This window comes from Microcebus murinus, chromosome 6 (assembly GCF_040939455.1).
Source record: "Microcebus murinus isolate Inina chromosome 6, M.murinus_Inina_mat1.0, whole genome shotgun sequence".
In the NCBI taxonomy this organism is placed as follows: Eukaryota; Metazoa; Chordata; class Mammalia; order Primates; family Cheirogaleidae; genus Microcebus; species Microcebus murinus.
Window position 1 is genome coordinate 14985324 of NC_134109.1, and position 16420 is coordinate 15001743.

At 45.0% G+C, this 16420-nt stretch overlaps 1 protein-coding gene across 8 annotated transcripts in view; it reads left to right on the plus strand.

Annotated features, from left to right (window-relative positions):
• FOXN3 (forkhead box N3) overlaps window positions 1-16420 on the plus strand; it is a 379439-nt gene that overhangs the window by 348001 nt on the left and 15018 nt on the right. For all 8 annotated transcript variants that reach the window (XM_076003781.1, XM_076003778.1, XM_012773976.3 and 5 more), the window contains one exon: window positions 6487-6592. In XM_076003781.1, coding sequence (XP_075859896.1) covers window positions 6487-6592 — 106 coding nt within the window. The remainder of the gene's footprint in view (window positions 1-6486; window positions 6593-16420) is intronic.

Sequence of the window (16420 nt, forward strand, 5' to 3'; positions counted from 1 at the left end):
ACAAACATGGAGTGATTAAGCCACGCTCCCCTGCCCTTCCAAGGCCTGAAGAGTGAGACGTGATTCCGGGGCAAGATATGGTTAAAGGCCACAGCCAGCCAGGCTCAGTGATGGTGTGTGGCTGGCCTGCATAGTGGTATTGGCGTGCACGTGTGCAGTGTGCTTCTGTTCGGGCCTTCTCCTGGTTCAGGGGTCCTGCCACTGCCCACGAGTGGGGAGCGTGGCTTCCGAGAACACGGGCTTCCTGTCTGCGCAGGGCCTGCCTGGGGTTCCCTCGGGCTGGTGCCGTGGCAGGGCTCTGTTTATGGAGCTTCCTCGTGCAGTGCTATTCATAGCCTCTGTTGTCACCTCCCGGGCTGCCTGATGCCCCGGCTGGCACGGGGGCCACCACCCTGGTGTCTCTGCTGCTGTTCGCTTTCAGCAGTTACGGGCTGGCCTGGGTGGCTCGAAAGGCTTTTCCTTTGTCATCGCCCTTCGTAGCCACTCCACTTCAGGTCACCAGATGGCAGCCACTTAGATCTTTTCCTCTCCTCCTTCCCTTGCTCAGCATCTGTGGAGCTAGCTCAGGGCTGGCAGGCTGGCCGCTGTCCAGGGTCTGAGGCCCAGCAGGCCACACGGACGACACTGCTCAGAAGCTGGGGAGAACCCCAGTCGGCGCAACCCTCTCTGCGTCTCGAGTGTCCTCATTGCCCCAGGGGACCCCAGCGCACCCCGTCTTCCTTGGCCTGGAGTCTCCACGGGTCCCTCCACGTCTCACTTCAGTCCGATGCTTTCCTTCCCAGCAGGCAGCAGTGTGCACCTAATAAATACTTCAGGCTGCAACATTTTGCACCCGGGGCAGCACCCGCAGTGCATGTGACATTAGCCTTTTCAGACTTTGCCAGCTTGGGAAGGATTCTGCAAGGAGAACTATCGTGTCTCAGGCACTCTCTAGGATGCTACTTCCAGAACAGTCTGCGCAGGGAATTGGCTGCCTCATTACCTCCTGAACTTGGGAGTATGCTTCTAGTCGAGCCCGTCCACCTCCCCTCTCCTCCCCCAGAAAGTGGCTGCATGGACTAATTCCAGCTTCTCCTATCTCCTTAAGTACCTGCTTTGTAGTTCCCCTTTGACAAGCCCCGTGAGTCATCTTTGACCCCAGCGGAGGAATTGTTAGGAAGTCAGGAGAAGCCAGATCACCATTACTCATCTTCAAAGGCTTATATAACCCCGGGTCGGAAGGTTCCCAGAGACGAACTCTGGATAATAAACAGAACAACAGAATGGAACGAGGGGAGGTCAGGCGGGGGAGGCGTTTCTCCCCTGCCTGGAGCGCAGTGTGTGTCAGGCACGCCAGGCACAGGAGAAGAAAGGCCACCAGGAAGTAGGCCGAGTCTTCCCAGGCCACCCCTCGGCAGCAGGCTTCCAAGTGGGCAGGTGGACAGGCCGCCTCTGGGGGAAAGGGAAAGGAGATCGGAATCGCCTGCCGCTCAGCGTATGGCCTGGGAGAGGGTGAGCCAGGGCCGCACTCCAACCGCAGCAGGTAGGGGCTCGGAGGTTAATTTTAGAAGTTGTGAAAAATCAAGGAAGCTGAGCACGAGGAGGGCTGAGGGACGGCGCAGCATGGAGGAGAATTTGGCATAAACCTGAGACTTTTTTTTTTTTAACGGTTCTCAGGATTACGTTATCACACTTAGATCACAGCATCTACAGCGAGGGGTGCGGCTTGATTTGGCTCTCGTGTGAGGGTTGCTTTCTTGCTAGCTGAAATCTGAAAGTTTAGAGTCACCTTCTACCTTGAGAGAGCGTGGTTGATCGGCAAGTGCTAGGAACTCTGGCGCTGATGTCCCTGGCACCTTAGCCGAGCAACTGAGCGCCTCAGACGTGGGTCTCCTCTCCTGATAGGCAGCTGGTCTAACTGTGCCTTTTCTAGCGAGAGCCACAAATCCGAGCGAGAAGCTGATTTCAAATGTGCCGTTGCTTACGGCTGTTCCTACCTGGGGCCAGCCGCATTCCAGTACATGGGGTGGGGTGGACTGGCTGTAAACGTGGTGGCCTTTAAGCGTCTGGGCATGCTTGGAGGGAAACAGAGAGCAGAAGGATGGGGACAGGTCGACTTGCCCATAGCAAAAGGGCTGAAGAATGCGCTAGCGTCCTGCCGGGTCCCGTCATCTCAAAAGTCGTGAACCGTGGACCTCGGGATGCCTTTCTCAGACCGATCCGTTTTAGACTGGCCGTGACTCGTTCTTCAGAAGCCACGTTCCTGACACTCGGGGATGGGGACAGAAAGGAGAAAAAAGATGGGGCTACAGTGAAGTGTCACAGCTGGCTTCTGGCGGCCGCCGAGCAGATAATACGAACACATCCGCCATCTCCACACGGAGAGCACTGCCAGTGATGAGGACTGGGAAATGCCAGGGTTGGCAGAGGCAGCGTTTGGTTGCAGCTCATTTGAGAACAGGCTGCAGGATTCGGAGGAAGAGCAGAGCTTCCGTGCCAGAAGTCTTGCGAGGTTCAGGAAATAGCTCAGGGAAAGGCTGCTAATGCTGCAGGATAGCTGTGTCCGTGAGATTCTCTTTGAAGTGACTACGGATCATTAATCAGGGAGATGCTTTCACGGGTAAATGCAGAGTTAGGGATAACTTTACGCGAAGCATAATAGGCTGCAGGCATTTCCCCATGTCCTCACCCCACGAAGCCCAGTGCCTTGTAGATAATTGACGAGGGGGTGCTGAGGAGGTGATACTTGATGCTGGAAGAAGCGTGGCGATGGCGGTGACGAGCCTACGTCATGGGCCAGACACTGAGCCAAGCAGCATATGCAGCTTATCTTATGTAATCCTCGCACCAATCCTATGGGGCTTGTGTATGCCCGCCTTACCCGGAGGAAACAGGTGCAGAAACGTGAAGGCACAAGGCCAAAGCCACAGAGGCAGGGATGTGGCAGTGCTGAGCTGAGACCGTGTTGCTGAGAGCTCACACTCTGATCGGCCGCCCTATACTTCCTCCCCGAGGTCCCATGAGACAAGGAGCATCTAGAGAATGTGGTCTCTGGGGGGTGCTTGGGGAGAACTGGCATCCTTTCCTGGTTTCCCTTTCTGCTGGTCGTGCCCCTGGCGCTTCAAGGTCCCAGGCGTTTGGGCAGAGGACTCTGCCGTGGGACTCTGTCCTCAGGGCTGCTGTCCTTCCTCGGTGGGCACATGGTGCAATGGCTGCACCAGAGTTAGGAAGAACGTGTGCTCTCTCTCTTCCATGCGCTCTCCTCCTGCACCGGGGCTCCCAAGTCTTCGTCCATTTTTAGGTGTTTTGGGTATTTGCACCGCAGGGATAACTCTGATATGATACACACAAGGGAATAGAAGTGCCACAAGAGCAACTCTGTCACCAGGAAGATGTCTGAGTTCTCCGTCCTGGTCTGGGTTTCGTTTCATGCTGCTCTTGCAGGTTTTCAGCTCACCTGAAGTAGAGAAAGCACAGGCCGCCTCAGGGTCACTCTTTGGATGTTGATTGTGTTGATGACAATGATATTGATAACTCACATGCATTTTCTAAATACTAGTGCCTTTACTAATGCAGTTAAGCCTCCAAATACCCTGCAAGGTAAATGTCATTTTTTCCCCCCATTTCTGCTCTGGGGGGCATTATCAGTGATTGACAGAGATAGGACGCAGACCCAGGCTGGTCTGACACCAGGCTCTGGCTCTCAGCTGCTGCAGGACAGGGCAGTTCCCTGCTTAAAACCCCCTAATGGTTTTTCCAATCTCATTCCATCCAGGATTATATGCTGTAGCAAAATAACTTTAGTTCCTTGTGCACACTGTGCTTTTGTTTTTCTTTTTTTTTTCCTTCCAGGTCTTTGTATGTGTTGTGCCCCTGCCTCTGAATTCCAACTTAGATGGCTCTTCCTACTGGAAGCCTGCCCAGCCAGACAGCCCTTAGTTTGGGTCAGGTGTCCCCATCCTTTCTGCCTGTAGCCGCATCCTAGCATTTACCGTAGTCTACTTTTGTGGCCTCCTTCACACTCTACCTCTCCCACTTAACTGTAGTTATCTTGTATCTCCATCACCTAATCCATAGGCAAGGATTAAAAGTTTTAATTAATCAATTAATATAATCCATATATGAGACTATAATAATTTTTACTACAAGCATTATAGCTGTGGTACAGATTTTAAATATTGAAGTTATTTATCAGCATTGTTATTTACATCAGATTTATTTGCCTCTCTCCATGAGATCCCTGTGGCAGATATATTAGATCAGAATTAAACTGAACCTGTAGCTGTCTGACCATTTTCTAAGAGAATACCATACAGCGAAGTTATTGAAATCCTCTCTCCCACGATCCCCAAAACAGACAAACAAAAAGTCCATCTTCTTAGACAACATACATACATATAATAGACTGAAGTACCTATCTATAAACTCCAGAGTTCTGCTGGTCTTTTGCATATGTCTGTTTTTGAGAATTATTGATATTTGATATTTTTCCTCCTATATTTTCTTCTAGAGCTTTTATAAATCTTAGTTCTTACCTTTAGGTCTATGATCCATTTCTAATTAATTTTCATATATGGTGTGAGGTAAGGGTCAAGGTTCACTTTTTTCCAAATGGATCTCCAGTTGTTCTAACACTCTTCTTTCCTCCATTGCATTATCTTGGTACTTTTGTCAAATATCAGTTGACCACAGATATGCAGGTCTGTTTCTAGATTCTGTTTTGTTCCATCATTCTTTGTCTATACTTAACGCCAATACCACACTGTCTTGGTTCCTGTAACTTTATAGGAAGTCTTGAAATTAGATAATATAAATTAGCTGAGGAGGCCAAGGCAGGCAGATCGTTTGAGCTCAGGAGTTCAAGACCAGTCTGAGCAAGAGCGAGACCCCGTCTCTATCAAAAAAAATAGAAAAAATTAGCTGGGCATGGTGGCACATGCCTGTGGTCCCAGCTACTTGGGAGGCTGAGGCAGAAGAATTGCTTGAGCCCAGAAGTTTGAGGTTGCTGTGAGCTAAGCTGATGCCATGGCACTCTGGCCTGGGCAACAGTCCGACACTGTCTCAAAAAAAAAAAAAAAAGTATGTGTAGGCAATATGTTTTATAAAAAGTATTTATTCTATATAAATAATATTGGCTTTAGAATGGGAAACGTAATATCCAGAGTGGTTTTCATTTTTTTTTTTTATTGTTTTTTACTTTTTTTTTTATTCCTTTTTTTTTTTGTGTTGCAAAGTTAAGGTATTAGGTTTTCATTTTTGAATGAATAATTTTCTAGAACTTTTCCGGTGGCCTTAGTTTGAAAGAGCACTATTTATCCGCCTGGCCTTTGTATGAGGCTGTGCAGGAGCTACACGGGCACAGCCAGGGCTCAGGAGTGTTAGAACCGAGGCTGCGAAAGGGGTCTTGGAAGAGCACTCTTCAGAGAGTGCAGCAAAGATTCGGACTTGCACAAAGTCACACAAGAAGAACTAAGATTAAAACGTGCCAGTGGTCTCACTTTGTGCTGCTCACCCGGCCCCATAGACACACAGAGGGGCGTTGGTAGATGCAGCAAGAGACAGAATATTAGTTTGGACCAGACAAAATTACTGTTCAGGAGTTCAAAAAAGGTCGAATATCAGGATTTCCCTGTGGTTCTCCTGTGACGTAAATCCTCAGTCAAAGTCAGGTTGGTGGCGAGCTACTTGGAGTTTGCACGGAAAATGGACAGCATCTCATGGTCGCTGGCAAGAAGGTTGGCGTAGGGCCGCTCCAGGAATGAGTGTGCTCGGGAGAAGGTGGGATGAGGAGAGACCTCTCGGGAGATTTGCTTGAGGGAACTTTAGGGAAGGAGGGATCTGCGAGACTCTGAGCACAACCCTTCCCTCCCAGTGACCCTGAGGAGGGGCGTTTCCCCGGTGACAAAGCCCGTTGTGAGGGGGAACTATGTTGTGAGTGCTGAGGTGCCAAGTCGCTTGTAAAATAGACTTTCTCTTAGTTCTGACTTATATTTTCCCTTGTTGAGTTAAGGACAGGTAGAAAGGTGTTCTCAGCCTCTCACCATGGCCAGAGAAGCATGGGCCAGTGCTTCTGTTTGGTCACCTGCTGTCTGTCCTATGGAGTCACAGTTTTTGAGGTGTCTTTAGGGTCTGCCCGAAGGTCAAAGGGTATATTTAATAAATGCAAGAAGATAATATTTGAAGCCCACTTTCTAAAGCTTATCTTTTTTTTTTTTTTTAACCTAGGTGTCAATAATTTGGTCGTAAGCTATTGGTCTGACCTTGCTGAGTGAATTATCCTTCTGGCTGTCTGACTTGTTCTCCTGGCATCTTTTTTTGTCACTCTCTTCCTGTGTGTGTGTGTGTGTGTGAGAGAGAGAGAGAGAGCGCGCGAGAGTGAGCATGTTTTTGTTTCCCTCCCTCCTTCCCTCTCTTTGTCTCTCTCTCGTATCCAAAATTTCGGACTTTGAACAGAGATATGTGCAGTTGAATTCATGTGTGGTGCCTTTTTCCTTTTCGCTTTTCCAGTTCCTCCGGGAGTGATCCAGAACGGAGCGCGGGTTCTGAGCCGAGGCCTGTTTCCTGGCGTGCGGCCGCTGCCCATCACGCCCATCGGGATGTCGGCCGCCATGAGGTGAGGGAGTGCGACGGCAGCATCTGTCCAGGGGCCCCTTCCAGGGACGGAGAGGGCCAACCTCAAGCTAGTTAGTGGTCTGGTGTTCAGAAATGCTAAAGTAACCCCAGAACCCCCAGTCCAAATGCCAGCTTCTTCTAGGGCCACCAAGGTATCCTGGTCTCTTTACAGATGAGGGGATGGGGACAAGTTAAAGTAAGTTTTTTTTCTAAGAAAGCAGGGTAACATGGGTAGAAGGAAATGGCAGGCCTGTTGTTAATTAGATGCTAAGCTAACGGGTCTAGCTCTAGACCCAGCCCTGTCATGTCCCCATCCTGTGGCTCTGGGCTGGTGCCTGACCCATCTGGAGCTCAGCTCTCTCATCCGTGAAACTCCCGTGCCTCCTAGGAGGGCTTGCAGTGAAATCAAGTGCAAAATCACGTGCAGAGCGTGCTTTGGTAAGTGGTCTATAAATAGCAGGTGGCATCATTCCCCTGCCTCCCAGAATCGGGCCGGTTGCCAAACCACATGAACTTGTCCTTGGGACCTTTCTTTCCCCCCATGCTCATCTCCACTGCCAGCCCCAGCCCCAGGTCCTCTGCTAGCTTGGACCCTCACGTGCACTATTGCTGAAGCCTCCTCCCATCTGCTGGCTGCTTCTCCACTCTCGCTTGCCCCCACCCGCCGGCCACCGCCAGGCCAGCTTCCTGTAACTCGCCTCTCCAGCCATCTGCAAAAGTGCCTGCCATGACTCCCACTGCATCATCCCGAAGACTCCCCCAGTCTTCCTTTTTCCTCGAGCCAAGTTTGCTCCCCAATTCATACGTGCATGCAAGTGTATATTCATGCAGCTCCCTGTGCGTAGGTTTCTCTCTGCCTTCACGTGCAAGGCGGCAGGTCCTTCAAGACCCATCACAAAGATGATTCCTTCCCAGCGCTTTTCTGAACATGGCCTCTGAACCAGCGTCAGATGCATTTCTCTCTGCTGTGAACTCATCAGCCCCAGGCTTCGCTTGTGGCTCTTGGATGTGTGGCCCTGGATGACAGCAGTTTCCCTGCATGTCCCCGTCTGTCCTCAGTGGTCTGCTTACTGAGGATGGGGACTGATGCTTCACCAGCCATCGTGCCGTGCCGGGCCTGGGCTGCTCATTTAGAAAAGACCTGTCTTGCTGAGCTGCCTCCCTTCCCGACTATAAATACCCCTTTCCTGTCTTCTGCGTGTCTGGATCAAGTCTGCTCCTGAAGGCCATTTTGCTGTCACAGTGTTTCATGTCCCGAAGGAAGCCATCCCCGCAAGTCTGGTTAGCTGGGCCTGAGGGAGATGCAGAATCAGACTTCTTGCGTGAACAGCCATGTGGAGCTTCTCCACGACCTTGTGTCTTTTGACTCTTCCAGCAAACCAACCTACTTTTGCCAGGATGGAAGTCACTGAGTCTTCAGGGCAGACTTGGTGTGTAAGACGTGAAAAGGAGGGACGTTGTTAGGAATTAGAACAGGTATAGGTTATAAAACCTCATATCATTTCTACTAACCTGACAAGGGGATACTTTCCAAAAATACTTGGGGTCTTTTTCTTACACTTCTCCACTGTCTGTCTTGGTTACCCTTAGATCAGTAATTATTTTTTTGTTTTTGATTTTTTTAAAAAAATTAGTCTTGTACGTGGACAGAAGACAAAATATAAACAAAATAAATTAGGTGACATTCAGAATCTCTTCCTTGTGAATCGCCTTTTAACTCGTCATATGAGTTTGTTTTCACATGATGTGGTCTTTATGCTGTTGAGAGCAATGGTGATGAGCATTTAATTAAGAGTGTCCCACCATTGACTCTGGAATTTTCTTCACAGACTCTGACAACCATCAGTCAAGTCTGATGCTGATGTCTTCTTGGTTGATGGAATTCCCAGTGGCTTTCAGATCTCAACTGCTTCTTGTGTGGCTCTCTGACTAAAATTAATTCTTGAGTTCCTAAGTGATGCGCCTCTTCCATGAAACCAAAACACCAGTGCCCTTGCCTCGCATCGTGAAAGAGACAGATTCTGATTTTCATTCTTTCTTAGGCTCTTCCCTGTCTCACCTCCTAGTTTACCTTTCTGGTCGAGTTGACTTTGAGACTGTAGACTGCTTGCACTTGGACCGACAGTGTGTTTTCATTATCAGATTCTAAACGCAGACCTCCAGTTTATCATCTTTACCATTCTTTTTTAGTGCTTTGAAGAGTCGCTTTCACTGGGGGGTCCCGCCATTCCCCGGGGAAGGGCACAGAAGAGCGGGCAGACCACGGTTTGACGTCCAGCAGGGGCTGCCTTCTAATTGCATAATTATTACTCTCGTGGCATATATTGTGGCACATCATACTGATTAGTGCCTTCTAGAGACCTTATTTTCAATATTGATGATTTTTTCTGGTTAGAAGATAACAAAGCACTATAACAAAAACCATGAAGCTGTGTTTCTGTTTAAAGAGCTGCCACTCACCCAACCCAGTGAGCCCCTCTGTTGTTCTCCCTCCAAAGTGAAAGGCCACAGAACAGTTTCTGGGCCAGACTTATGCTCCAGTTGGGTCCAGTTAGGAGACAGAAACCATACCAGGTGTTTGAACAGAGAGACTTTAACGTAAAGCACTGTTAAGCAGGTAGAAAGTTATTAAGCAGGTAACTGAAAGGGTGAAAAGAGAACTCGGGATATCATGGAGGGAACAACTGCAGGAAGCAGCTACCACCTGGAGGGCAGAGGGGACAAAGGGAAGAGGTTGGAGTGATTGCAACAGGCCTCTGTGGAGGGTGGGGCGCTGGGGTCCGGACCTCTGGGGAGGAGGCCCCGATGGTGCTGGCGCCTCCAAGGGAACGGGGTTCTGCAAGTGTTGGAAAAACTGCAAACTGGATACAGCAGCTACTACAGGAGTGAATGCTGCTGCCACTGGGGTGCAGAGGCATTGCTGGGGTGGCACAGGGACTGGAAACAGGCAGGAGGGAGTCCCTGCTTCACCCTCACAGTCTCTCTGTGGCACCCCCTGGTGGCGGAGACTAGCATGGAGCCAAGCGGTAAAGCAAAATGTGGCTTGCCCAGCCCAGCCCTCACCCTGGCCCCAGCGTAGGAAAGGGTGTTGAGGCTGGGTTTGAGGCCGAGTGACAATAGCTTTGTAATTGCATGGCTTGCCCGATGTCTGTCCAAAACCATGCACGGTCTAATGAAAGAGTGAGCTTCCTGGACATGATAGGAGTTTTGAGCAAAGTCATTTTGGTAAAATGTGCAACCATGGTTTGCAGAAACTAGACAAGTTATCATCTGCATAAATAGAGATCACCAGTAAAGAAAACCATTGTGATTCTCAGTCAGTTGTCCAAATACCAATTCTGTACCTACTCCCTTAGTTTTAAGGGAAATTATGGGGAGATAGGTAGTGAGCTCTGTGAGATTAGGGATGCGTGCTCATAATATCTTTGCCTTCTATTTGTAGGGCAAAGAGTAGGCACTGAGATGCTTTCAGAAAGAACGAACACAAACATAGCTGCGTAGACATTTGCATAATCAGTGTCAGTGTAAAACCCATTAAGAAATGTTGGGGGGGGGGAATTTTGTTTTGCTCTTTCACATTCATTGTAATTTAATGATTTTTTTTTCATTTGGCCACATGTCAGTTGAACCTAAACTCAGCCGAGGTTAAAAGGAAAACAGCCCGGTGGAGAACAGAACAACACTGAATACTGTCGGCTAGAACACATGGCCTTGCCCAGGGTTCCTGTGGGTGTTCCTGTGTTTACAGCGCTTGCCTCCCCCCTCTGTTCAGCAGAGGCCTAGGGAGGGTGGGGAGTCATTAGCACCCACTAAAGACCAATTTCCTACTCTCCTTTGTGTGACAGGTTTTCTGTGTGAGTCTAAGTGACTTCTCCTTAAGTGAAAATATTTATCTTTCGGGGATTTTTTTTTTCCCCTCCAATGAGTGGCAAAGGCCATGTTTGTTTGTCTTAACTCTGAAACTGTTATTGACATAGATGAAGTGTTACTTTTATTAGCTGATCATTACACAGCTTCTATTTGCTGGGTTCCTTTGCATATAATTATGATGTGAAATCTCCTTGTAAGAGTATCTGTCAATAGTGTAATTGACTTTACGGTGTTGACTTTTTACTCAATAACCTCAGAGATTGGCCCATCCTTAGATGTTGGAAACCTGCTTATTTTTAAATTTGTCTGGGCGTCAAATCCTCAAGACACATCATCCTCAAAATAACTACCCACACGTCTTAAAGCACGCAGCTGCTTTCCCAGTAAAATCCCTTGCAGAGATTACATTGAATGGAACAAATGATTATAGCCCTGCGAAAACTGTTGCTGGCCTTCCTGGGAAACAGGAGCCACAAGTTTCTTATGTTTGCAGTGGGAAGGGGTCAGGCCATTGCAGCTCTCCTGGGTCTGCACCCCTTGCTTTTAACTATTAGGGCTCTTTTTGACCCCCATGTGCTGACTCAGATGGCAGAGGAGAATGAAATGTCCAGGGCTTGCCAGAGAGGATTGGGAGAGAGCTCATGGGAGGCAGGCCCTTCCTATGGCAACAGAGCCCAAAAGCTATGTGCATGAACTCAGGAACCAAGTTTCCTGGGTCCATATCCTATAGCTATGTGACCTTGGGCAAATGCACATGGGCTTCTCATGAGGAAACCTGTATCTGCCTCATGGATTATTATAACACACAGTTAAGTGCCTTGCACATAGCATTATGCAGGCGTTTGATAAACAAATGGTGTGGATTCACCCAGCCTGCCCTCTGTGGACACATGCCCTTTCTGAGCACCTGAAGCTAAGCCCCAAACCTCAGGAGAAGGTTTAGACTGAACTTATGCCCACTTGCAGCACAATGTACCCATCAGCACTGAGGGGTGTGACCATAGTCTGGATTACTAAGTCTAGACCACAGCATGTTACAAAATTATAAGAAAGTTCCATTTAATCACCATCTAAAGCTGCTTAACTTTATTTGGATGTCCAAGGACCTCAAGTGAAAACAGCAATGCCCATGGAACAGGAAGCAAGTCAGGCATTGATGGTCCTGTTGTAATCGAAGACATTAATTCTTAAGGTCATGTGAAAATAGAATCATCAGGAAAACCCATCTCTCTGCCTAAATTCTGTTCCTGGCCAACTGTCTTGTTTGTCTTCCTCCTTGAGAAGGTGTTCACAGCAAGAGTTTAGAAAACCAGCAACCTTCAATATTAAGATAGGGTTGTACTCTGGTTATTTGACTTCAGGGAAGATTTGCCACTGATACTTTTCTTATGTTGTATTTTGTTTTGTCTTTAAGGACCAAGCACCTATTGGCCTTTGTCTTCTGAAATCATGGTCTTTGAGGGCAATTACAAAACTGAGTATTAGCTTTTGCTTTGTAGTGGGAGAAGAGGAGAAAATACTAAAGAGCTAGGGATAAGGGAAAAGGAAAAAAAGAACCCCAGTCGGACTGAGCACGTGCTGAGTCCCTTGCAGGGCCCCTGTCTCAGCAAGCATAGTCCTTGCTTTCAACTCTTCTAGTCCTAGAATCCAAATAGTGGCCAGCAAACTGAAATTCGATCAGCGTTCCAGAGTTGCTCTTCGTACTTCAAATCAATGGCGTTGGTTAATGTCTTGTAAAGTCCTGGTGGCTCTTTTTTTCCTATTGTATCTACAAATCCTCTGAAGTCCTGATGATTCTGGACTGTGTCAAATGCAAAGCAGTTCGTGGAGGAGAGTTTAGGATCATTCCTATTTGTGTTAGGTGATCTCATGCAGAGAGGAAATTAAGTTTAATCTCAGTGTTTTAGGGGAACAATCTGCAGCTCATGGGAGAGAATTTTGCACCCCCCCTCACCCGAGATTCCCACTGAGGCAGAACTCGAGGAGTTGTAGAACCGGGATGCTTCCAGGAAGGGCTGGCCACCTGGCCCCCAGACCTCCTTCACCTTTGCTGCCATGCACCCACTGGATTATGGAATCTGGGGTTGGAAGGGATCTTAAACCTCATCTTGATTTTACAGCTGAGGCCCAGGTAGAATTAGACTGAATCTTGTGAGAAATGTGGGGAAGAATTTTAAAGTGACAGATTAAATTGACCCAAATAACACCCTTCTCCTAGGTAAGAAGTAATTTTATATGCAATTTTATTAAATGATTCTCTGTGCCCTCCTTAGTATTCCCTGTCATTCTTTGTAGTGTGAATCGTCTTCTCGGTTTTTTGGGGCTAGTCTTTTGAAAACACATTTTTTTATTTCGGCATATTATGGGGGTACAGATTTTAAGGTTTCAATAAATGCCCTTTCCCCCCTCCCCCCACAAGTCTGATTCTTCAGCATGACCATTCCTCAGATGGTGCACATGTCACTCATTATGTATGTATATACCCGTCCCCCTCTCCCCTCCCCCTTCCCCAATACCCTGTTACTGTAGTACCTATGTGTCCACTTAGGTGCTACTCAGCTAATACCAGTTTGCTGGTGAGTATCTGTGGTGCTTGTTTTTCCATTCTTGGGATACTTCACTTAGTAGTATGGGTTCCAGCTCTAACCAGGAAAATATAAGATGTGCTATATCACCATTGTTTCTTAGAGCTGAATAGTATTCCATGGTATACATATACCACCTTTTATTAATCCATTCTTGGATTGATGGGCACTTGGGCTGTTTCCACAGCCTTGCTATTATGAATTGTGCTGCTATAAACATTCGAGTGCAGGTGTCTTTTTTGTAGAGTGTCATTGGATCATTTGGGTAGATGCCCAGCAATGGGATTGCTGGATCAAATGGTAGATTCACTTGTATCGCTTTAAGGTATCTCCATATTGCTTTCCACAGAGGTTGGACTAGTTTGCAGTCCCACCAGCAGTGTAGGAGTGTTCCTCTCTCTCCACATCCACGCCAGCATTTGTTATTTGCAGACTTTTTGATAAAGGCCATTCTCACTGGAGTTAAGTGATCTCTCATTGTAGTTTTGATTTGCATTTCCCTGATGATTAGAGATGATGAGCATTTCTTGGTATGTTTGTTGGCCATTCTTCTGTCTTCTTTAGAAAAGTTTCTGTTCAAGTCCTTTGCCCTCTTTTTAATAGGGTTATTTTATTTTTTCTTACTGATTTTCGTGAGTTCTAAGTATATTCTAGTTATCAGCCCTTTATCGGATACGTAGGATGCAAAAGTTTCTCCCATTCTGTAGGTTGTCTGTTTACTTTCATGACTGTTTCTTTGGCTGTGCAGAAGCTTTTTAGTTTCATCATGTCCCATTTATTTATTTTTGTTGCTGCTTTGATTACCTTTGGGGACTTCTTCATAAACTCTTTGCCCAGGCCGATGTCTAGGAGAGTGTTTCCAACATTTTCCTCTAGAATTCTAATGGTTTCATACCTTAGGTTTAAGTCTGTTATCCAGCGTGAGTTGATTTTTGTGAAAACACATTTTTATGCAATATTTGATTCATATACAAGAATGTATAAAACATATGAGAGTTACTAAGCATATAACTATTGGGCACTTATGAATCTACCACCCAGCTTTAAAAGGAAAACATTACTGATACCTTTGTCTTCCCTGAGTGGAAATCACAATCCCAAATTTTATATTCACTGTTCCCATGCTTTTAAAAGTATTTTCAGTATCTGTAAACAATATATCATTTAGTTTTGCTTGATTTTAAGGGTTTTTTAAAAAATGGACTGATACTATGTCTTTTCTAACTTGCTTTTTGTTGTTGTTGTTGTTCGTTCAAGTTTGTCTTGCTGCATGTAGCTATAATTGAATCATTTTCACTGCTGTGCAATATTCCATCTTGTGCCTATACCACCATTTTTTTAAAAAAAAGATATTTGGATTTATTTATAATTCTTTGCTATTATAAACAGTGGTACAATGGAAATTCTTGCACATGTCTCCAGATTTATTTAAGATGTTCAAGAGTGAAATTGTTGGTTTGTAGGGTGCGTGCAAGCTCAACAAGGTAATGCCAAGTTGTTTTGTAAAGTGCTTGTGTCCATTTGCACTCCCACCAGCAGAGTTTGATAGTTCCTATTCCTCTATGTTTTCGTACCTAACTAGAATCGTCATACTTTGTAATTTCCACCAATCTAGTGAGTATGTAATGGTATGTCATTGTGCTTTAATTTGCATTTCTCTTGCTACTAAAGATGTTGTACGGTTTTTCATATATTTAATTAGCTGTTTTTACTATTTTATGGATTGTCTGTTCAACACTTTGCCTGTTCTTCTTTTAGGTTCTCTTTTTCTTTGTGGAAGTTCTTGATATATTCTGATTATTAATATTTTTTGACTATATATGTTGCAAATTTTCTGAGTTTGTGGATGGTCTTTTCACTCTTGTTAAAAGTATCTTTTAATAAACAGAAGCTCTTAATTTTCTTGCTGATTAATCACATCCATCAGTCATTTTCTTTATGAAATCTGGTGTCTAAAAACATCTCTGTGGTCATATAGCCTAAAAGATTTAAAGTTTTTTCTTTCACCTTTATAATTAATAATACTTACAGACTTATTATTTAAGTCTGGAATCCATCTGGAGTTATGGTGTAAGATAGAGATACATTTAAGTATTTTTTCAAATGATACTGAGTTATTCCAGCATCATTTATTAAATAAATAGTCCTTCCTTTCCCCACTGATATGAAGTACCACTTCTCATATATTTCAGGTTTCTTTCTGTTAGTGAATCTGTTTGGGGGCGCTTGGTCCTATTTCATGTTTGTCTTGTTCTGTGGTAAGAGCACACTGTCTGAGTTACTGTATATCTTTATAGTAAGTCATGAGTCTGGTAGTGCATGTTCTCTCACTTTGTTATTTTTAAGTGTCTTTGCTATTCTTGGCTCTTTGCACTTACGGTAAATTTTACTTAAAAATATGATGTATTTTCTGTTTGCTGCTGATCTATAGAAATGCAATTGTTTTCTCATTGATTTTTTTCCAGCAACCTCGTTAAATAAACTGCCTTAATAATTCTAATAATTTATAGATTCTCTTCTGGGCAAAGTCTTATCTTCTGTAAACGCTGGTGGGGTTTTATTTTTCTTCCTAATTCTCGTATCTTTTCTTTTTCCTGTCCTATCGCACAGTCCAGGACCTCTGTATAGAAGTAATGATAATAGGCATCTTTGTGTTGTCTCTTATTTTAAAGGGAGTTATATTATGGATTCACAATTGATTGGATGTTTGTTAAACATTTTTTGGGAACTATACTGTATTATAACAAAAAATTGCTTCTATTCCTAATTTGCTGTGATAGTTTATCATGAATGGTTATTGAGTTTCATCAAAAAATGTTTATATCATTTAAGATAACTATGAAATTTTTCTTTCTTTTTTACTGTGGTGAATTACATTATAAATTTGCCATTTTGAACAAAACTTGCATTTCTGAATATGCTTGCTCATGACACATTATATTTTTTACATATTACTAGAGTTGGTAAGCTAATATTTCATGTATAAATTGTGCATTTTTGTTCATGTTCTATGTTTCTCTAGTTCTCTCATTATCTAGTTTTAGTGTCAAGATTACATTAGGCTCATAAAATGAGTTGAGTATTCACTTTCTTACATAAACCCAGAAAGAGTTAATTTTGATAATTCTATGGAATTTATTCATTCATGTAAGTTTTCAAATTTATTGGCATATAGAGTTATTCATGATATAACTGGTCATCTTTTAAAGTATCTTTTGTAGGTATATCCCTTTTTTATTCCTTATTTCATTTGTACTATCTCTTTTTTGCTTAATCTTGCCATAGATTTTTTATTTTTCAAAGAATCAACTTTTTTTATTAGTTGACTTTGCATTTTTTCTCTATTCCATTGATTTCTGCTGTTTATAATTTCC